General features: G+C 36.3%; 1 protein-coding gene across 1 annotated transcript in view; it reads right to left on the bottom strand.

Annotated features, from left to right (window-relative positions):
* Positions 1-1,738: 1,738 nt before the first annotated feature.
* Positions 1,739-19,668, bottom strand: part of FY (Transducin/WD40 repeat-like superfamily protein) — a 42,917-nt gene continuing 24,987 nt past the window's right edge. The window contains exons 13-17 of the mRNA XM_089982410.1: positions 18,386-18,464; positions 16,924-17,013; positions 13,577-13,659; positions 12,543-13,417; positions 1,739-2,212 (exon numbers count right to left, since the gene is read on the bottom strand). Of these exons, the coding sequence (XP_089838536.1) occupies positions 2,150-2,212; positions 12,543-13,417; positions 13,577-13,659; positions 16,924-17,013; positions 18,386-18,464 (1,190 nt within the window). The 3' untranslated portion in view covers positions 1,739-2,149. The remainder of the gene's footprint in view (positions 2,213-12,542; positions 13,418-13,576; positions 13,660-16,923; positions 17,014-18,385; positions 18,465-19,668) is intronic.

Here is a 19,668-nt window from a genome sequence, read left to right as displayed (position 1 = left end):
GTTTCCCCAGATTTATAGTTAAATCTGTAGGGCACATGCAAATACATGGGGCCTCTTTTTTCAGCAGAGTTGCTCAAAAGGCGCTTTCCGTTCTATGATCCGATCAAAGGTTATGCCTTTTTGTCTAGTGAATAACATGAAGTCATACCAACGGGGGCTCCGCTTGGTTGGTAGGATCTGTCAGTGCAAGTCTCCTTGTAGTGGGACGTTGCATGTTCAAGCCCCAGTGGTAGGCCTAACCCCAGCTTGCCTTTCAAAAAGAAAAACATGAGGTCATGATTAAAGCCAACAAAACTCTGCAAGATCTCACGTATAAACAAGCAAACACTAACATATTTGATGTCAGAGATGATCCATTTGTCTGCAAAAAAACCAATCAAAAGGCAACCAAAGGCATGAGCCAAAGTCCATTTATACTAGTCACGAGGATGATGAAAGTGGACTATGTTCTCATGCCCAGTGTCCATAATCCAACCTGTCACATATATTTAACTCAACTTACTGAAGCACAAAATGTGCTTGAACCGACCATCCAAAAACCAGGATCAGGCCCAGCATTTCAAAGTCTTGAACTTATCCCACAGTGGAAGGAAGCCTATAATTTTTTCATACGAATTCCAGTTATTCGATCGGCAATAATACGCCAGTTCAGCAGCCCAAACGATGCAATAAAATTATACTGGATATCCACAAACTACTCGAAAACCAAAAACCTTTTTCGCGTTGCACAGACAAGCTGGGGAATAAGCCCCGATGATATTCGAACTGGACATCCGTTTGTTAAAATTGACCAGCTCTATCGTACCAGCTAGGGCTTGTTCGCTGTCAACAAACAAAGGATGCAGCGGACACGAGGGACGGTGTCCATTTTTCACTGTAATTTTTGTTCGAACCCCGTCATGGTGAGAACAGGGATGCAGAGGACCCTTTAAAAACATGGGGGAGAGGGGTCTCTCTCTCTCTCTCTCTCTCTCTCTCTCTCAGCCAGGCGTCGGGAGGCCAGTGGCAAGGGTCTCTTCTTCTTCGTTCTTTGTTCCTCTCTCTCTCCCACTTCTTGGTTCCTCCTCTGTCTCACTTCTTTCATTGTACTTCTTTATCATTCTCCGTTGTTCTTCTTAGGGCATTTTTAAGTGTATTTTTCATTAACTAGAATTTTTTATTTTCATTGATTAGAGGTTTTTTCTTTGATTTTCATTGATTAGGATTTTTTATTTTGATTTTTATTGATTATGAATTCAAAACAAATTTCTTAAATTATGATTTTTCTAGTTAATTCTATTAGGGCTTTTATATTTGATTTGATTAAGGCTTTGAATCAAAAATTTTAAGTTAGGACTTTTTACAGTTAATTTGATTAGTTTTTTCTTTTATGATTAGGGCTTTAAATCAAAAATTTTAATTAAAGACTTTTATAATTAATTTGATTAGGGTTATATTGTATTTGATTAGGGTTTGAATCAAGGCATTTTTATTTAATTTTATGGCTTATTTTCTTATAGTTTAAGGCTTTTTGGTTTATTTATGATATATTTTCTTGCATTTTAAGGTTTTATGATCTAATAGGGTTTGATAATTTGATTTTTATACTTAATTAAATTTTAGGGTCTGATATTTTTATGAACATAAATAATTGTAATGACATTGATTAAATCATTTATATATATAAAAAAGCTCAATCCTTATTTTACTCATTACTCAAAAGTTAAACAGTTTTTAGTTTTTAAAAAGATCCATATCCGGGGCTAAAATCCTTGTTAAAACACTCATATGGTTGAGCATAACGAGTCGTACAATCCAAAATGAAGTTACCCGACACATTATTCGTGTGTTCTGTCTGCGCACAAAGTAAAACAAACGTGGGCCTTAGTGCAGTTGTTACAGAACATGAGTTCTGTCTGTAATGTTCGTTCATTCTGTCCAATCTTAGACGAGCCATCAAAAAAGCCCTTATGTTACAAATGAAAACAAAAGAACAAAAGAAAGCCAAAGTACAATACATAAATGATAAAAAGATCAAAACACAAAAGCCCTCCCCATAGCTAAGATCAGCTCTTGTTTCTGTCCTTGGCTATCTAAAATTTAACAAAACTTGGGCCGCATCTGCATGTCGACTATTTAAGGTGTTGATCCACGTGAAAGAGGTGGAAGGCTAATGTTTGGAGGGAAGGCCATGCCACCCGGACGGATGTCCATCATGGTTGGAATTTCCTGCCTGCACAAAAGCACCAACCTCGTGGCATGAGCTATGCAATAACGCGTTAGTTCAAAGAAGCTATACAAACAGAGATACTCAGCATGGTTATCTTAAAAATTAATCTAAAGTCATTCATATGCATTTTTTGGATTTATAACCCAAAGAAACTGCACCAGGCACGAAAACCTGGTCGCGCTGGCTCAGCCTGTCATACCTACTGTCGGCATGACGATAGCATAAAACTCCGAGGCTAGGACCCCTGCACCTGGGGCCTATGCTACGTGTTAGTTCAAAAAATACATCCATATGTATGGATATATAAATTAACAAATCATGTGACATTAAAGTTTGCCGTCAGACAACTACAACATACAAGTCAGCTGCATGTTCCATGGTATTCTACTGCTATCTCTCGCCACAACCAGTTTAGAGATGCACATTTACATCTTTTCAGGTGTAGTGAAACCAGATAAAAAGACAAAATACCATGGGAAAATATCCCATGTCCCTTTGTTTTGTTTTTTTGAAAGGCAAGCTGGGGTTAGGCAGACCCCTACCAGTTACACAACTATACCATTGGGTTTTGAACCTGCAACGTCCCAACACAAGGTAACATGCACTAGCTGCTCCCCCACCCCACCCCACCCCCCCAACCCCGCGTTGGCATCCCATGCCACTTTGTCCATATGCAAAGCTCCTGAACTCCGTTGGAAGTTTCAGCTGATGCCCAACCCCTATTTCCAACATTTAGGTTCCATGTAGGCCATGTTTTTTCAGTTCTATTCTTTAGTTAGAAACTTTGAGCAGCCACACAGGCTCTAGTAACTTGTACTTGTCAAATACAGAGATACGGCAAGAGAGCATGGAAGTGCCCATTGATTTAACTATAGTTACCAGGCTGGATGAGATAAGGGCGAAGAAAATACTTTAGCAGTGTTACCAGATGAGAGAGTAGGAATCTATAAAAGGAAACCACAAATATGAAAAATAATAATATTAGTAAAAAAAATGTCGAAGATTTAAAACCAAGTCAGACATGATGCACCATGTTTTGTACAATTCGTCTTTCATTATCTTCACACCATTGGAAACACAACAATAACCAGTTCCCTTCATCGCATTTTTAATTCAATTTTCATAACAAAACTCAACAGATGACCCCCTCATTTTAAGGGGGCATCTCAGATTTCACACTGACTTCAGAATTGAGCCATGGCAAGTTGATTTGGCGTTACCAGTTCATGTATTGAAGAGTTGGACTTGGAACTACATATCAAAGAAATGTAGGAATTTCTTAAGATTTTTTGGATTAATATTGGAGATTTTGTACATCATGGGTGGCATTCTCGAAACTTGGTATCGGATTGACCACATGTGACTCAGGTGAGTTTATTTAATTTATTAAAAAATAAATGATAAAAATAAATAATAAAATAATATATATAAGCAAAATATTTAGTTCCTTCAGTATTTCATAATAATTTTTTAGTTTATTCTTTCTTTTTTTATTTAAGGGAGTTTTTTAATGGGAAAAAATATTTTAGAGGTTTTTTGAGGAAAAACAAGGTATTCCTTAAAATTTTCTATTGGGTTGTGTTCGTAAGATGCAAAAGCATGGTTTTGTTAAGTGATTAGAAGGCTATTGTGCATTATTAAAGAATCTTTTTACAGCAATGGGAGGATGATTGAACGTATGCTAATGGGTGCAAATCCAAATTTCTTGAATCCAATCTAACTCTTTACACCTAAAGATGAAGGAAATATACTTGCCAAGACACTAGATCCCAACAATCAACATATTTTTTATGATGGTGAGCTTCCAAAGGTTTCGACCAACGGCAACATGATAAAAGTATAATCTCCAAATGACTTCTTATGTAGTAGAAGTTAAATTTTAGTAGCAAACAGTTGCTCAAACAACAAATGCAACAAAAAAGCAAATGATTCACGAAAATCTTCTTACTTGAGCAGCATGTGGAATACTTCGTGAAAACTAAGAATGTAATCAGGAGTTTGATTGGGTGGATAATTATGAACTTCTAAAATATCATATCACAAGTGGCTGATGTTCTTAACTTACGCCTAAGAGTCCCACGCTAGCATCATAATGCATCATCAACAAAAAAAATTACATCATCAACAAAAAAAAATTACATCATCAAATGAAGAATAACAAAATATCTAAATATTTGGTGAAAATCAATTTTTTATCAGCTTACAATTGTATAATGGGCAGTAAGTGATTCAAACAAAATTCTTGTACATTTCAAAAGAGGGCTAACTACAATATCAGATTTTTGTTACCAGTGTTACTATGTCTTCCTGCCCAACCTTCACTATAACATAGCCCATAATGGCATCATAAAACTTTATAAAGAATGAACATCTGCTTCTCATAGCAGCAATAATCATGATAACTTATTTATTGGCAACAGTTAGCCATGACTCAATTTACAGGATGTCATAGAAGAAGACAAAATAGCAGAGGATATAGCAGAGAAATAAACAGTGGTTATACCTAATCATATTTGGAGCGTCCTAGAATTCCCCGACAAAGAAAGTAATGTAGAATAAATCAGTCGAAATTATGGAAATAATTTTTTTGAACCATGTCATAGATATAGTTTTGCAATCATGTAGCTAGAAAATCTTGAGCATAGTTACCAGAAACGCCTCCCTAAGGGGAGGAAGCACGCTTCTGAAAGGGGAAGCACCATGCTTCCGAAGTGGGAAAAGCCACGCTTCCACCAAAAGGGGGAAGAATGGGGGAAACTCGCTTCCCGTTTGTGGGAAGTGCACTTCACACTCGCTTCTCAAATTGCTTCCCTCTTGCACTCATTTCCCCCTCGCTCCCACTCACTTCCCCCTTGCTCCCCCTCGCTTCCCACTTGTTTGTCCCTCATTTCCTTCATGTTTCCTTTTTCACTTCTCACACGCTTCCACAATCACTTCCAAAATGAATTTTGTGACACGCTTCATATTACTTTTTAACACTCGCTTCCCTGCTTCCGCTTCACACATCGCTTCCCATTATCCATTTTGCTTCCTGGTAACTACGATCTAGAGATCTCACAAAAAAAACTATGATCTAGAGATAGATATATCAAAGGAAAGGTTTTATGATACCACACCATACTGCCACAAGTTATCAAGTTGGAGGAGTGCATAAGAAGGAAATGGTTGATACACTGGATAGAATGAAAGTATTGCCCCACCTCAACACAAGTGTTGAAAGTCTTCCTAATAACTTCACCATCAGAAAGTTAATGGTGTTCAGAAAGTGTGGTAAACAATCACATTACATGAAATTCTGATATGCTTGTCTCATATCATGAAAATGGCGAGATGATAAAAGGTGACCGGGCTTCATGTCCAATTTCTACAATGGTTTCATTGCTCTCTGTATTAAAATCAATTTATGTCTTAAGATGCCTTCTTAACTCAAAATCCTAAGTGTAATCATATTTTTGTGTTTCCAGTTTCAAAGGAAAATCCTATTTCATTTGTTTTTTAACCAACTTTGTTTTCATGGAGGATATGAGTATTACGAAATACATGTGCTAGGAATAGTTTCATGGACTGTGTTATTTTGTAATTAGTGGGCTTAGTTGTCAAAAGCGCTAGGCGGATCCTAGGTGAAAGACCCGCAAAAGGCCTAGGCAGGACCAAAAGAACAAAACATAAAAAAAGTAGAAATATCATAATAAATTGTTAAATTTACGTTAGAGAAACATATGACAATGAAGTATAAGTGTGAACTTCAGTGAAACATATCACAAACTTCCAACAATTGCATAACATTGAACATAAACAGAAACAATTATGAATAAAGCAAATGTTATGAAGCAAATATAACACAAAAAAACAATTATGAATGAAGCAAATATAATATAAAAACAAACTAGGACTGAAGCAAATATAACATAAAACCAGACAATTATGAACGAAGCAAATATAACATAAAAACAAACAATTATGAACAAATTAAATAAAACACAAATATACCATAAAACCAGACAATTATAATGAAGCAAATATAACATAAAAACAATCAATAAAGAATCAAGCAAATATAATATAAAAAAACAGACAATCATGAATGAAGCAACTATAACATAAAAACAAACAATTAGAAATGAAGCAAAGATACTACTGCAGTGTGTGTGTAAAAAAACTTACTCATCCATTACAGATTTATGTAACTAATCTGTATATACAAGTGAGTATAAACTAGTGTGTGTATGTGTGTGTATGACAAAAGATACAAAGAACAGATATATATATATATATATATATATATGTTAAAAAAGATAAGAAAAGATATATATATATATATAGCTGTAAAAAAAAATACACAGCATGACAGGCTTGACAGCAAAATATAATGTCCTAGAGTGTATGTATATCTGTTTTCCACACAAATACACAAAAGATTTTTATACTTAATTAAATATATAATATATATATAAGTGAGAGATAGATTATATAACTTTGAAACTGATATAACTAAGAAATTAATTATATAACTCACAAGTAGATTATATATGAATTATATAATATATATCTGTGAAAACAGTGGTTATATATTATAGAATTATTATATATATAATATATACACCTATCCAAATACAGAATATATATATAACGGGAAATAGAAACTGAAAATGGAAAAAAAGAAAAAGAAGAAAAAAACGAAGAGAGTGGAGGGCGAGAGCTCAGAAGAGGAGAAAAAATAACAGGAAAAAAGGGGCAGGGGATGGGAAAATAAGAAAAAAAGAAAAAGTACTTTTTGGGACTTGAAGTGGCATACACAAAAAAAGGATATCTCTGACTCCACATAAGTATGCAGCAGAATTGATCAGTAAAGCTTAGTTGACTTACAACAACAACTACGCCTTCATTCCAAAACAATTGGGGTCGGCGATATGAACCAAAAAAGAAAATCATTCTGGGTCTTCCACATGAATCCTTCTCCTCCAATCATTTCTATCCAATGCCATGTCCTGGTGAGGTCCAAAGCATTCATATCCTTTCCTATCATCTTCATCCAAGTCTTCCTAGGCCTACCCTGACCTCTTTTAACTAATATATTTTCCCATTTCTCCATCCTTCTAATTGGAGCATCATTAGGCCTTCGCCGAATATGTTCAAACCACCGTAAACGATTCTCTCTCATCTTATTTTCAATCGGTGCAACGCCTACCTTCTTACGTATCTCCTCGTTCCGAATCTTATCTTTTATTGTATTTCCACACATCCATCTAAGTAAAGCTTAGTTGACTTATGACAAGAAAAATGTAGATACTCCTATGGAAGCCAAGTCTAAGCTAAGAGCATATAAACGGAGACCGTGGAGAAAATGAAGAGAATGAGATAAAAATAAAGAAAAAAAAGAAAAAAACTGCATGCCTCGGGCTAACAGGTTCCTTCACGCTGGCAGCGAACAGAAAGAGAGAGAGAGAGTCTTCAAAACATGAATGTCCACCAATACAAACTCCCAATGGACATGCACAAAAGTGGGCCACAAAGGGCACACTCACAATGAGCACTCACAAAGAAGACTCAAAATAATAAATAATATTTTATTGAATGTTCAAATATGCTTGAAAAGCATTACAAGAATGAGGGAATTCATCCCCTTTATATATACACAAGAAAGAGGAGGGAATGGCCTCAAATGAGAGCCCATTGTAGTCTTTGGAGCTAGTCCAACTGCTAGATTTCTAGCCATTGGACTAGCTCCAACGGCTAGTCAACCTTGGTTGATCAAGTCCAAAAAAGGGAAAAATAAAGAAAGAAAAAGAAAAAAAAAGAATATAGAAGAGATTAAAATATATAACATATATACACATTGATATATGTATATATATATAGATACATATAAATATATATAATATATATACATTATACATGTACATTTTAACAAGAGAGAGAGAGAGAACCCTGCCTCTTTCTCTTTTTCTCCTCTTTGCCTGCGAACACACACACACACACACACACACAGAGAGAGAGAGAGAGAGAGAGGGCATGTAACCTTCCCCCTTTATATTTGCCCTAAAGGGTAACAACTTTATCAACACATTTGGACAAGTCCTAACCTGATCAATAAAGTCAAAGAATTAAAAAACAGATGCAAATGTCCATGGCGCCTAGGGGGCACAGCTAGGCAAGGCCTAGGTAGGCAAAAAGGGCAGCATCGCCCAGACCCATAAGCCCAGGAAGTGGGGCAACACCTAACCCGCCAAGGCACCGCCTTTGACGACTTAGTTAGTGGGTCAAAAAAACTTCAAACTTGGTTAGTCTCGAGTAAAGACAATAAGGATGTAAATATTTGGCATCACAAATTAGGTTATTACGGTCTTGAACCATTAGTAGTTTGCATGAAAGAGGCTTAGCTTCTTTGGATTTAAATAATGCCAGCAACTTCAATGGTCGTGATTGTTAGTCAGGTACATACATTATTTAGCTTTCAATTTTATCAAGAGAGCTTCTTCATTATTTGATGTTATTCATTATGATGCATGCGCACCAATCTATTTTTTTATTCTAGGACAGCACATCATGTTTAACTCATGAAAGACTTCCAAAAAGACTTCCGAAATTATCTAAGCATCCTTAAACAAAAATTTAGGAAAAAAAAAGTATGAACACTGTCAGTCCTTTGTTGAAAACCATGAATGCATTCATTGTAATATCTCAAAAAAATTCATGATTTTTAAAGTCAAAAACATAATTTTTGAATTTTTATTTATATTTAATTGATAAAAATCATGAGAAAACCATTAAAAGGGGTGACGTCAGCTGGGTCTGGGCGTGACCTAGAGCCCACTGACAAGAGCTAATTGAGTTAATTAAAATTTGACAAATTTATTGCTTTCAACATTTAAATTTGAGCAAAATTCAGGTTAAATTCAAGCGAAATTCGAAAGAGAAATTGAATTTAGACCACCTTTAGATCCGCCTCGGATATAGATCTCGTAGGAGATCTGTTTTCTCAAAATTGGATTATGGTTGCCCGAAAAATGCATTTTTCAAAAAATGATCGACCTCTATTTTTGAGTTTTTTCTTGTTTGGATGGGATTAGACCTGTTCCATTTGATCCATGTTAATATGGATCAAGACTCAATCCAGGATCCATATTGACTAGAATCCGGTCCAAGTTGAGACTCAATTGGATTGAATATGGATTTGGATCGTAAATCCAATTTGGATCCATAATCAATCCATGGCAATTTTAAAACTAAGGTACATTTAAAGTTTTAAAATCAACTAACTTTTAATTTAGAATAAGGATGAGGTAGAGCTCTAAAGGACTTCCAGAAGGGGGGGGGGGCGTTTCCCCATAGAATATTAAAAATAAAATACCAAATAAAAATCTAAATGAATAAGGAAGGGATAAGGGAGTAGAGTTCTCCACTTGGGGCATCTAGAAGGGGACGTCACCCCCTCTCTAGAATATCTCATAAAATATAAAAGAAGCTAGAGACCTCTATCCCTCTAGAATGCGTGTTCTAGAGAGAGAAAGAGAGAGAGAGAGAGTTGAAAAAAAAAAAAAAAAAGAGGGAAAAATCGTGAGGTTTAGGAAGGGAGAGAGAAGAGAAGAAGAAAAAAATACAAGCCATCCAACGATTTTTCTCTAAGTTTTTCATACTTTGAATCAAAGTACAGGTTTCTCTCTTAATTCGCACGGGAAAGTACTTCATATAAATTGATTCGGGCATGAGTTTAGAGAAAAAAAAGGAAAATCTAATTTCAAAGATAAAAAAAGGAAAAAAATTTTAACAGCTGCTTATTTTATGGTTGGCCGATCCATGTACATGAATCTGATCAAGTACATGAATCTGGCCAACAGTCAATCCATGTACATGAATCTGGTCAACATCTTGAATATCTTGTGTTGGCTGATCCATGTACATGAATTTGGCTAGTCGCTTGAATATCTTGAATTGGCCGATCAGCTGCTTATTTTCTTGCTTGGCCGATCAATGTCATATACATGAATCTGGCCAACAGTTATATTTTATGTTCAATTGATATTATGTTATGGCTGGCCAATTCATGTCTATGAATCTGTCCATGTACATGAATCAGACCAACTGATTCATAACTGACCGATCCATGTCCATGACTATGTTCATGTACATGAATCAGACCACCTGAAATAATATATGCTTGGCCGATCCATGTACATGAATCAGACCAGCTTATGATATTCATGCTTGGTCGATCCATGTACATGAATCTGATCATGTACATGAATCTGACCCATACTTGTATATTTTCTGCATGGTGGATACATGTACATGAATCCGACCAGCAATTACTTACTTTATGACTGGTGTCAAAAAATGCACATACACTATTTGTGATCACACTAATATAAAAAATATGTGTTATGTTTGTTGGCAAGATAATTTAATATATAGTATAATATTTTTGGGCAAATAATTTAATCTATAGTATAATATTATGGGCATATAAAATTGTATATCCTCTAAATATTGAGGCTCACTTTTGATGTTTTGGAAATGTAAATATTAATCTCTATATTTATTTTATTTTGTCTAGGGTATAATGAAAAATTACTATGTTAAAATAATCAAAATAAAATAAATATAGAGATGTAATATTTGTGATCACACTAATATAAAAAATATGTGTTATGTTTGTTAGCAAGATAATTTAATATATGTACACAATTCTGATCATGTACATGAATCTAACCAACACATTAAATTTACTACATAGCCCCTTTTATAACAAATCATGCCTCATTAGCCTTGCGAAACTTAACAATGTTGGCACATATTCTGAGCTTAATATTGTTCATAAACCATCCAAGAATTTTTGCATGATTACTTTCCCAATCTTCTATCTTAAATTGATGTTCTTCAATAGCTTTTATGCAAGCAATTTCTTCTAAAGCTTTTTCTTGACCTCCTTCCAACTTAGTGAGTGAGTTCAGGTTCTGGAATAGAGCCCATCATATATCCCCAAAGTTTTTTGCCTTTGAAGTTATTTTTCACAGAGGATGTCCACATCATGTAGTTGGTACCATTCAATTTGAAAGAGAGATTAATCTTTTGCTCATTCTCCATTTTGGCTTAGTAAAGAGGGAAAAATGATTATGGAAAAAAACGAAAGAGCCCCTCCACTTGAGTTACCACAAGCACCATGATCCTCGAGTCACGATCTTTCAATAATCACTTTTCAAGAGACCAAGAGCACTATGGCTCTGATACCATGTAATAAAGTATATGGAATTACAAGAACAAAGTGCAAAAGTACGTACAAGTTCAAGAGTGGACAATTACAAAAGCATTGTACAAGCACAAAAGTGCATAAGCAAAAGTCCACTACGGGACAATACAAAAAGCCAACAAAGGGCAACACCACCAAGTAAAAGAATAGGATGCTATTAATAATATGCTTGAAAAGCATTGAAAAATATAAGGGGAACACCTCCCCTATTTATATACAACAAGACATGAGGAGTTCCCTTCATAGAGACATTGAGGAGTTCCCAACAACTCTATGGAGTAGAGCCCCCAATGACATGGGAAAAACAAAAAAGAAAAGGAAAAAATAAGAAAAAAAGATATAATTGTTTCTAATAAACAACTATAATTACATGTGAAAAAACTAAAATGCCCCTGTCGGGCAAACTATTACAATATATATACATATATATATATATATATATATATATATATATATATATATATATATATATTAACACAAGCCACGTGGCTCCTTCTATGCTTATAATTAGTTTTGCTTAATGAAAATTGGAGAGAAGTTCCTTGTGAATTCTTTAGTGAAAGTTTCTCTTACTCTAAAAGGGTTGGCTCTTAGTTAGTCTTCTAATTTCTGGAGGTTCTCTTCCTAACGTCCCTAACCACTCTCAAACCACATGAACTACCATAACCATCAACCTAAAACCAACCCAACTCCCTAACCAAGCCAAATCCCCCTAGCCAATCTACCTATTTTCCTAGCTTCTTTCCTCTTTCCCCTACCATCTTTCCTCCCAATTCTCCTTGGAATACCCCATCAACCAAGCATTTTAAAGTGAATGCAACACAAGATAATGCAAATTTACAGATGCAATGCAAAACTCTGTGTTTTCTTTGTGTGTGTGTCTGTGTGTGTGTGTGTTGGAGAAAGAAAAACTTCCATTAAATAAGTTTAAGAATTGACAAGAAATCAACTCTAAGAGAACACAAAAGTCTAGGTACAGAATAAAAAAATGAAAGCAACCACGTTCCTAAGATTGGGCGCAGCCAACCATTTTATGCAGAGTAGAAGAGGATTAGATATTAATATGAGATGCAAATTTCAACATACCTGGTATGTGTTAACCCCTGGAACAGGTGCCAGTAGCCCAGATTGTGGTCGGTTGAAGACACCACTGACAGAAAAAGTCTGTCCTAAAGCTGTGCTTGATGGAACCTGTGTGTTTGTGATTTCATTCGAAAAATTCCCAATTGCAGGAGGAACACTAGTACCAGGCATGGGGCCTGCAATCATTGGATTCATGCCAACGACAGGTAGTTGTGACAGCTGAGGAATCTGAGTTGCTGAACCTTGCAGGCCCTGGCCAGGCATAGCAAGAACAGACTGGTAATTACCAGATTGCAAAGAGGTTGGCCGGGAAAATATAGAATCAGAAGGTACTACCGATCCAGCCATTGGAAGCGGAAGTGACACTGTCATTGATGGCATGGGCATAGATACTGCATTAGATGAAGGGGCGCTTGCAGGTAATGCAAGGAAAGGATATTGGAATGGTGAAGGACGTGGGAAATGAGGAGGATGTGCGAGCAATGGCAAATGTGAAGGGGATTGCAACTGTGGCAATGTTGACGGAGGTGGTAAGGGCATCATCGGTGGCTGAAGTGGTTGATGCTGGTGTGGTGCTGGTACTTGCTGAGGAATTTGTAGATATGTTTGTTGGGCAGGTGGTAAAAGAGATGGGTGAGGTACAGATGGTGGATGTGGCGTTAACATGGGTGCTGATACCGGAATAGGCTGCCTTTGTTCTCCTTTGTCTGATGCATCAAGTGGCAGGACTGAGAAAGGCATTGCAACCCCAACACCAGGAATAGTTCCATCACTTCGAGTTAGACCAGCAGCAAACGGCCCCGGTGTAGGTGGGGCATCAGGAACCGGGAAATTACTAGCCAAACGACCAGGTACTGCTGCACCCAGCTCACCAGAACCTGAACAATAGCAAATACTGTCAATGAAGCCAAATCTAGGAGGAACATACAATCTCAATCCAGCTCAAAGATTGTTTATTTGTGATCAAGCAACAAACAGATCATAATCATTAATTAAAAACCAATTAAAAGAGAGGTTTACAGTGGTATCTCTCTAACCATAGCCAACATTATGTTTATCACGAGAAAGATCTCCTGGCTTGTTCCTGCACCAAAATTTGGTCGTATGGTCGTTGCTACCACTGCAAAAGAAAAAACATAAAAGGATAAATGATTTCTGGGCAACCCAGAACTTTGACAAAGCATTAAACTTTCTCAAAAGCAAGCTTCACAATATTTACCTGAAGTGCAACAGAGTTAGAAAAAAAAGACAACTATTTGATGAGATCTATCAAATTATTGTATGCAGATTTACTGATGGCATTTCCAAGCATATGTTCTTGATGATAAAAATAAAGCAAAAAATCAACATAATGAGTGAACTCTATAAGTTCTAATTGACCTGGAAGTCTATGATGTAAACAAAGAATATTTGACATGTGGAAGCATGATTAACTTCCTGCCAATATTTGTATATCTAGGAAATATATGTTATGGTGCATGTCAACATCAATTAAATGGAGTCACGTGCATCATACATATGTATATTGTTAAAAAAACATGTGATAATTCTTCAATAACTATGTCACAAACTCTTCACCCACATGCATCACCAATATGCCATTTAGTGTAACAATAGTGGTTAATGACAACCTCAAAGCATGATCTGAATTGTCAAGAAAAAGGGGAGGGGTAGAAGGGGGAACAATCTGGGAAGCAACTTCAAAACAAAGAGATTTAACAGAGTCCAGCCAGCACATATAAGAAAAGGAATAGTCATCATGGAGTTTGATGCTTTGCCATATAACATAAGATAATGAAAATGTAAAAGGACATCAGATACGAAAGACCAACATGAAACCTTAAACCTCACGGTATACATATGTTCCATGCTTTCTGCCTCGTACAGGGGACAGCCTATAGATCAAGATAGAAAGAATAAACCATTGCAGCTTAAAATGCTTCCTATCCGCTTCACCATCACAATGAAAATGAACATAAATAAGGAGCCTAAGCCAAACAAAATAATAAAATGCAATACTTATTGATATTGTGAAATCTTCGATCACTAAGTAATATATGCTACAATAAGGACAAAGGAAGATGAAAGGAGACCTTTAATTTCCTTTAGTGAGTGGCGCACTATTGAATATTATCACAAGTGGAGTAAATTATATTATTTCAAGGAGAAACACTTGTAGACCTAATAGATTCTATTTTCCTAGCCATTGTTAAAGCTCTAAGTCCAACATGATTCCAATAGCTTTTTCATGGCCTTCAACTCTTCACGGATACTTATGGGAATGACTTTAACAAAGAGCAATGGCACATCATGGAGAGTATGATAATGGTGAACAAGAAAATCCATTTCATCTGCAAGCAAAACGAACCTTACAGTCGGTTTCAGAAGAATTTCAACTTTCACAGGTTCACTCCATCAAAGACAACTTGGGATTTCTACAACAGAGAAGGTGAGTTAGACCACCAGTTCAGCAAAAATATCTCATCCTCTTCGATAGACATGACACTCATTAGTCATGTTTTTTCCCGAAACAGTCTTCAGTAAGCAGACAGAGACTTTCGTATTACTCTCTCATATTGTTTGGAAACACTTACCTCAAACTTGCACAAGAATCAAATTCTGCAATTATGTCGAACTTCCACATATTCCAAGATACACCACCTAAGTTGACAAAATTCTTGTTTCTCGGCATGTCCCCATAGCAAAATTAGCAAATTTTGGTTCATTTTGCAGTCTTGTCAATCCTCGTCAGTCATTAGTCTTTCAATAAATGCTGCTTAACACCTTTAGTAACCAAGATTATCAGATTGACCTTTAACTTGATTGGACAATCTTTGCATGCATTACATTCCAATCCTTCATGTTTGCAAGACGGCAAAGGCATGTAACAGCAAAAGATTTAACCTCCTACAGAAAGAACTTCATCCTCCACTAGTTAAATATAATGCCTTCAATATCCTTCAAGAAACAGGTAGATTGAGCATTAATAGAATTGCTCTCTTTAATAAATCCTCATGTATGGATGAAAGTAGCAGCTTGTGAAGAATGATGAGCCTTGAGAGATAGACCAAATCTCGATAAGTAAAAAATAATTTGTTTTATGGAACTGGAACAAACAAATAGCCAGGGAATTTTTCTTTTATAAGTCACGTTCAGTTTCTATTCTGAGTTGCCATAAAGGTTGACTTAGAAATGACAAGTCAAGAAAAAAATGCATGGTAAAAGGAAAGACGAGATCTGTGGCTAATGGAGGAGTTATTGGCCCTGTTGGGTTGAATGTGCTAGCAGTTGCAGGTCGAAGTCATGCTGTTCCATTTGTCGTACTGGCTGGTAGCTCTGGTGGAACTCTATCTCTAACCTATGTTAAGCAGGACCCATGTTATGTTCTGGTTTGATCCATGGGAGGCGATAGCCTGACCCTTAGATTTTCTAGATTTCTCCAAATATATTGCTCATCTTTCTAGTTTTCTCTAGACTATTTTTCAAACTTTCGAATTGAATAATGAAATTTGAGAGATGGATAACTGTGGAAGAAAATCTATCAAGTAATAATAAACACATATTAAACACCATTTCCCTTTCTCAAGATTCAATCATATAATTTGGGAATGATTGAAAGGTACATTCTCCACTATATCATGATATCATGCTCTCCTTGAACCTTGGTGGAATTTATCTTCCAAAGGCGCTGCCATTAAGAGCACGAGTACTGGAGCTACAATATTACATGACTACTTGATTTTCATTAGTTATATGCCACCAAAGTGGTACCACATTTATTTGGAAAGTGCACCTCATTTGAAATAAGACTTGGTGAGAAGGTGATCCTATAGGAGGCATAACTGAACTATCAAACATAACAAATGTTTCCCCAATCAATCCATAGCTCTCCTGTATAGTTATGAAATGCACCCATAGCCTGTTCCCAAGAAGAAAAATATTTGGACGAGATTATGTCATGCAGCCATCCCATTGGTCCACGAATCATGCAGCTGCGTGAAGATCAGCTTTGGTTCTGATCCAAGCTGTGCCAAGCATCTTGTTAGATGTTTCGCACCACATATTTTATGTCCTTATCTCCCTTTTCTATCTTTTATTTTCAGTGAGATTTTATCTTAAAATAAGAGAAAATGCATGCTTAGTAAATACCAGGTAACTACGTCCTTCATAGAGGTAACTATACCATTAATAACTAAAAAGATTCAAAAATATAAATTATTTACCAAGTCACAACAATCACTGGAAATATATACGATAATGTGCCTATCAGAAGTTATACAGAAGTGTTTCCTTTGATTGAAAATGGACAGTGATAACAAAAACAACAGAAGAGAATTAAACAAGAAATTCAAATGATGTCATCAACAACAGAGAAAATGTATACCTGCAGAGGAGATAGCCAACAGGGTGCCAAGCAAGGTCCCAAACACTATTTTCATGTGCGTTATGTAATTCAACTTGAGGTGTTTCATGCCTGCATATAAAACAAGTCACAGGATGGAGCAACAATTAGTAAAACGCAAAAGCCATATTTCATAAGGATTTTAGGTGTTCAAGTAACAAGAAAGCAGATAACCTACAGTCTATGTCACCTGGGTACGGGTATGGAGGGTACGACACGGCAATTCCAAAAAATGTGGATACGGGGACATGGCTATATATATATATATATATATATATATATATATATATATATATATATATATATATATATATATATATATATATATATTGTTTGGACTGACACAGGTCTAGTTCCAATCTGGGTCAGCTTTGATACAGGTTTGATTCAGACCTAGGTTGAAACAGATCCGGATATGGTCTGAATAAGACTTGGGTTTGGACTTTGACAGAGGTTTGATTCAGACCTAGGTTGAAACAGATCCGGATATGGTCGGAATAAGACTTGGGTTTGGACTTTGACACAGGTTTAGTTATGATCTGGGTCAACTTTGACACAGGTCTGATTCAGACCTAGGTTGAAACTGATCCGAATCTGGTCTGGCCCAGGTCTCTTTACCCAAGTCATGAAAGACATTAGAAAAAAGAAAAAACATGAGAGAAAGAAACATATCCGGATCCGAATTCAGACACAAATAAGAATTGGGTCCATTCAGACCTTATCATAACACCTGGTTTGTGCCAGGTGTAATGAAAGACATTAGATGGAGAGAGAGAGAGAGCAAGAGTTGTCCTGACCCGCCAAGTACCCCGCTCAGGTGAAGGAGGAGGAGCCCTCCAGCACCGACAGAAGAAGAAAAAGAAGAGGAAGAGAGGAAGCAAGGTACGCATCTCTCTCTCTCTCTCTCTCTCTCTCTCTCTCTCTCTCTCTCTCTCTCTCTCTCTCTCTCTCTCTCTCATTTTCCAAACCAGAGAAACGGAGAAGAGGGGAACCGAGAGAGAGGGAAATCGAGAAGGGGGAAGACAAGGGTTTGGGGAGCGATACCAAGGAGAGAGAGTCGAGGGTTTCAGTGGGGCATTTTTTTTTGAGTTTTGGGTCTGAATTAGACCTGACCCAACCCGATCCGGAGCAGTGAGGGATCCGACCCGTGGCGTACCCACAATGCGTCCTGTACCCATACACGTACTGACACGGGTACGGCCGCCCAAATGGTGTGTCACGGTTACATCGCCTACAGCAAAAGCTTTAAAGAAAAAACTATTTTACTGAGAATATGATAGCAAAATCATAAGGTAAAAAGAAAAACTCACTAAATCACAAATTATGCACCCGTACTTGTTATTGCTATAAACATATAGGAAAATTAAACATATCCATATAACTAGAAAAAAATAACTATCTGCACTTTCTATACCAAAATGTTCTATCAAGAGAGAGAGATTACCCTACAAGCCAATGCAAGATGGAGCCATCAAAACTTCCACTCACAAAATACTCCTCATGGAATGGATGCCATGCCAAAGCTGGAGAAAAGAGGGAAAATATCATTGTAAGGTTGCACAATCAAAATTTTGAAACCAAGGTCTAAATACGAGCCCTATAAGAAGAAGGAGAGGAGGAGGAAGAAGAAGACTAACAAATGCACATGCATGCCATCAGATACAGTTCCATTACAACTTAGGGGAAACTCAAATGAACACCATATTGGAAAAACACTTAACTGCAGATATACACTAGCAATGTCAGACTTCATTGCCCACATCTGGATGTAGGAAAATAGCTCATTGAAATCCACTTTAGCATATAAGCCACACACTTTAGAGGCTCCCAAACATGCCAGTGCCAAAATCTTTCTTAAGAACGTTTTGCCCATTTGATAGAGTTTTCCCAGTCATACTGAGAAAATTTCTCCATCTCTGAAAAGCACTTCCTAGGTAAATTTCAAACCAGAAAGGAATATCTAAGCCCGATACTTGTCCTTCATGTCTCCTAATAATTTTTCCCATCCAATAGTTTTCCCATATCCAACATGGCAAAGTTTTTCCTAGAAACATTCTTCTTAGGTAAGATGTTCATAAGAACCATTTTCCTATTGCATGAAAAAATTCTCACTTATACAACATGGAGCCGTCCCTGAAACAAAAGGAGCTATTTATAATATTATTTAAACAGAACAACCCTGCCATTCAGAGAGGACACGAGAATTTGATGACCAAAACTTTACATCCGATGTGAATTACCCTTGCTTGATGTGCTAGTTGCATATAAGTACAGTCAAACGAAAGTATTAATTAGCATAATTTTCGCTGGTAAAGACAACACTTGATGAAACACACAACAAAAACACAAGCAGGATAAATGAAAAAAGCAGTATTCAGTCCAAACTAAATGCAGACAGATAAAATCAGATGAAAATTTATAACAATAAGAGTGTCAGAGGAGGAAAATGGTAATTGTAGTTTGTTTCAAGAGAAAAATGAAAATAATCAAACTTGGAATATATATGTTAAAACTCGTAAATGAACAAAAGATTTCCTTCAAAAGCGAGATTTGGCAAACCATAAAAGAACCATGAGAATCAATTCAGTCTATTCTAAGAGAACGATAGCATCTATCTACCATGTAAAATACGTTAAAACTAGTAAATGAACACAAGGTTTCCTTCAAAAAGGCATTTTACCCATCATGGCCAAGTATACAAGAACTTTGACAAGTAAAATATAAGAT

Source organism: Nuphar pumila, chromosome 12 (genome assembly GCF_984573655.1).
Source record: "Nuphar pumila chromosome 12, dmNupPumi1.hap1.1, whole genome shotgun sequence".
In the NCBI taxonomy this organism is placed as follows: domain Eukaryota; kingdom Viridiplantae; phylum Streptophyta; class Magnoliopsida; order Nymphaeales; family Nymphaeaceae; genus Nuphar; species Nuphar pumila.
Note: the sequence above shows the minus strand (reverse complement) of the source record. Positions and strands in the feature narration are given on the sequence as shown.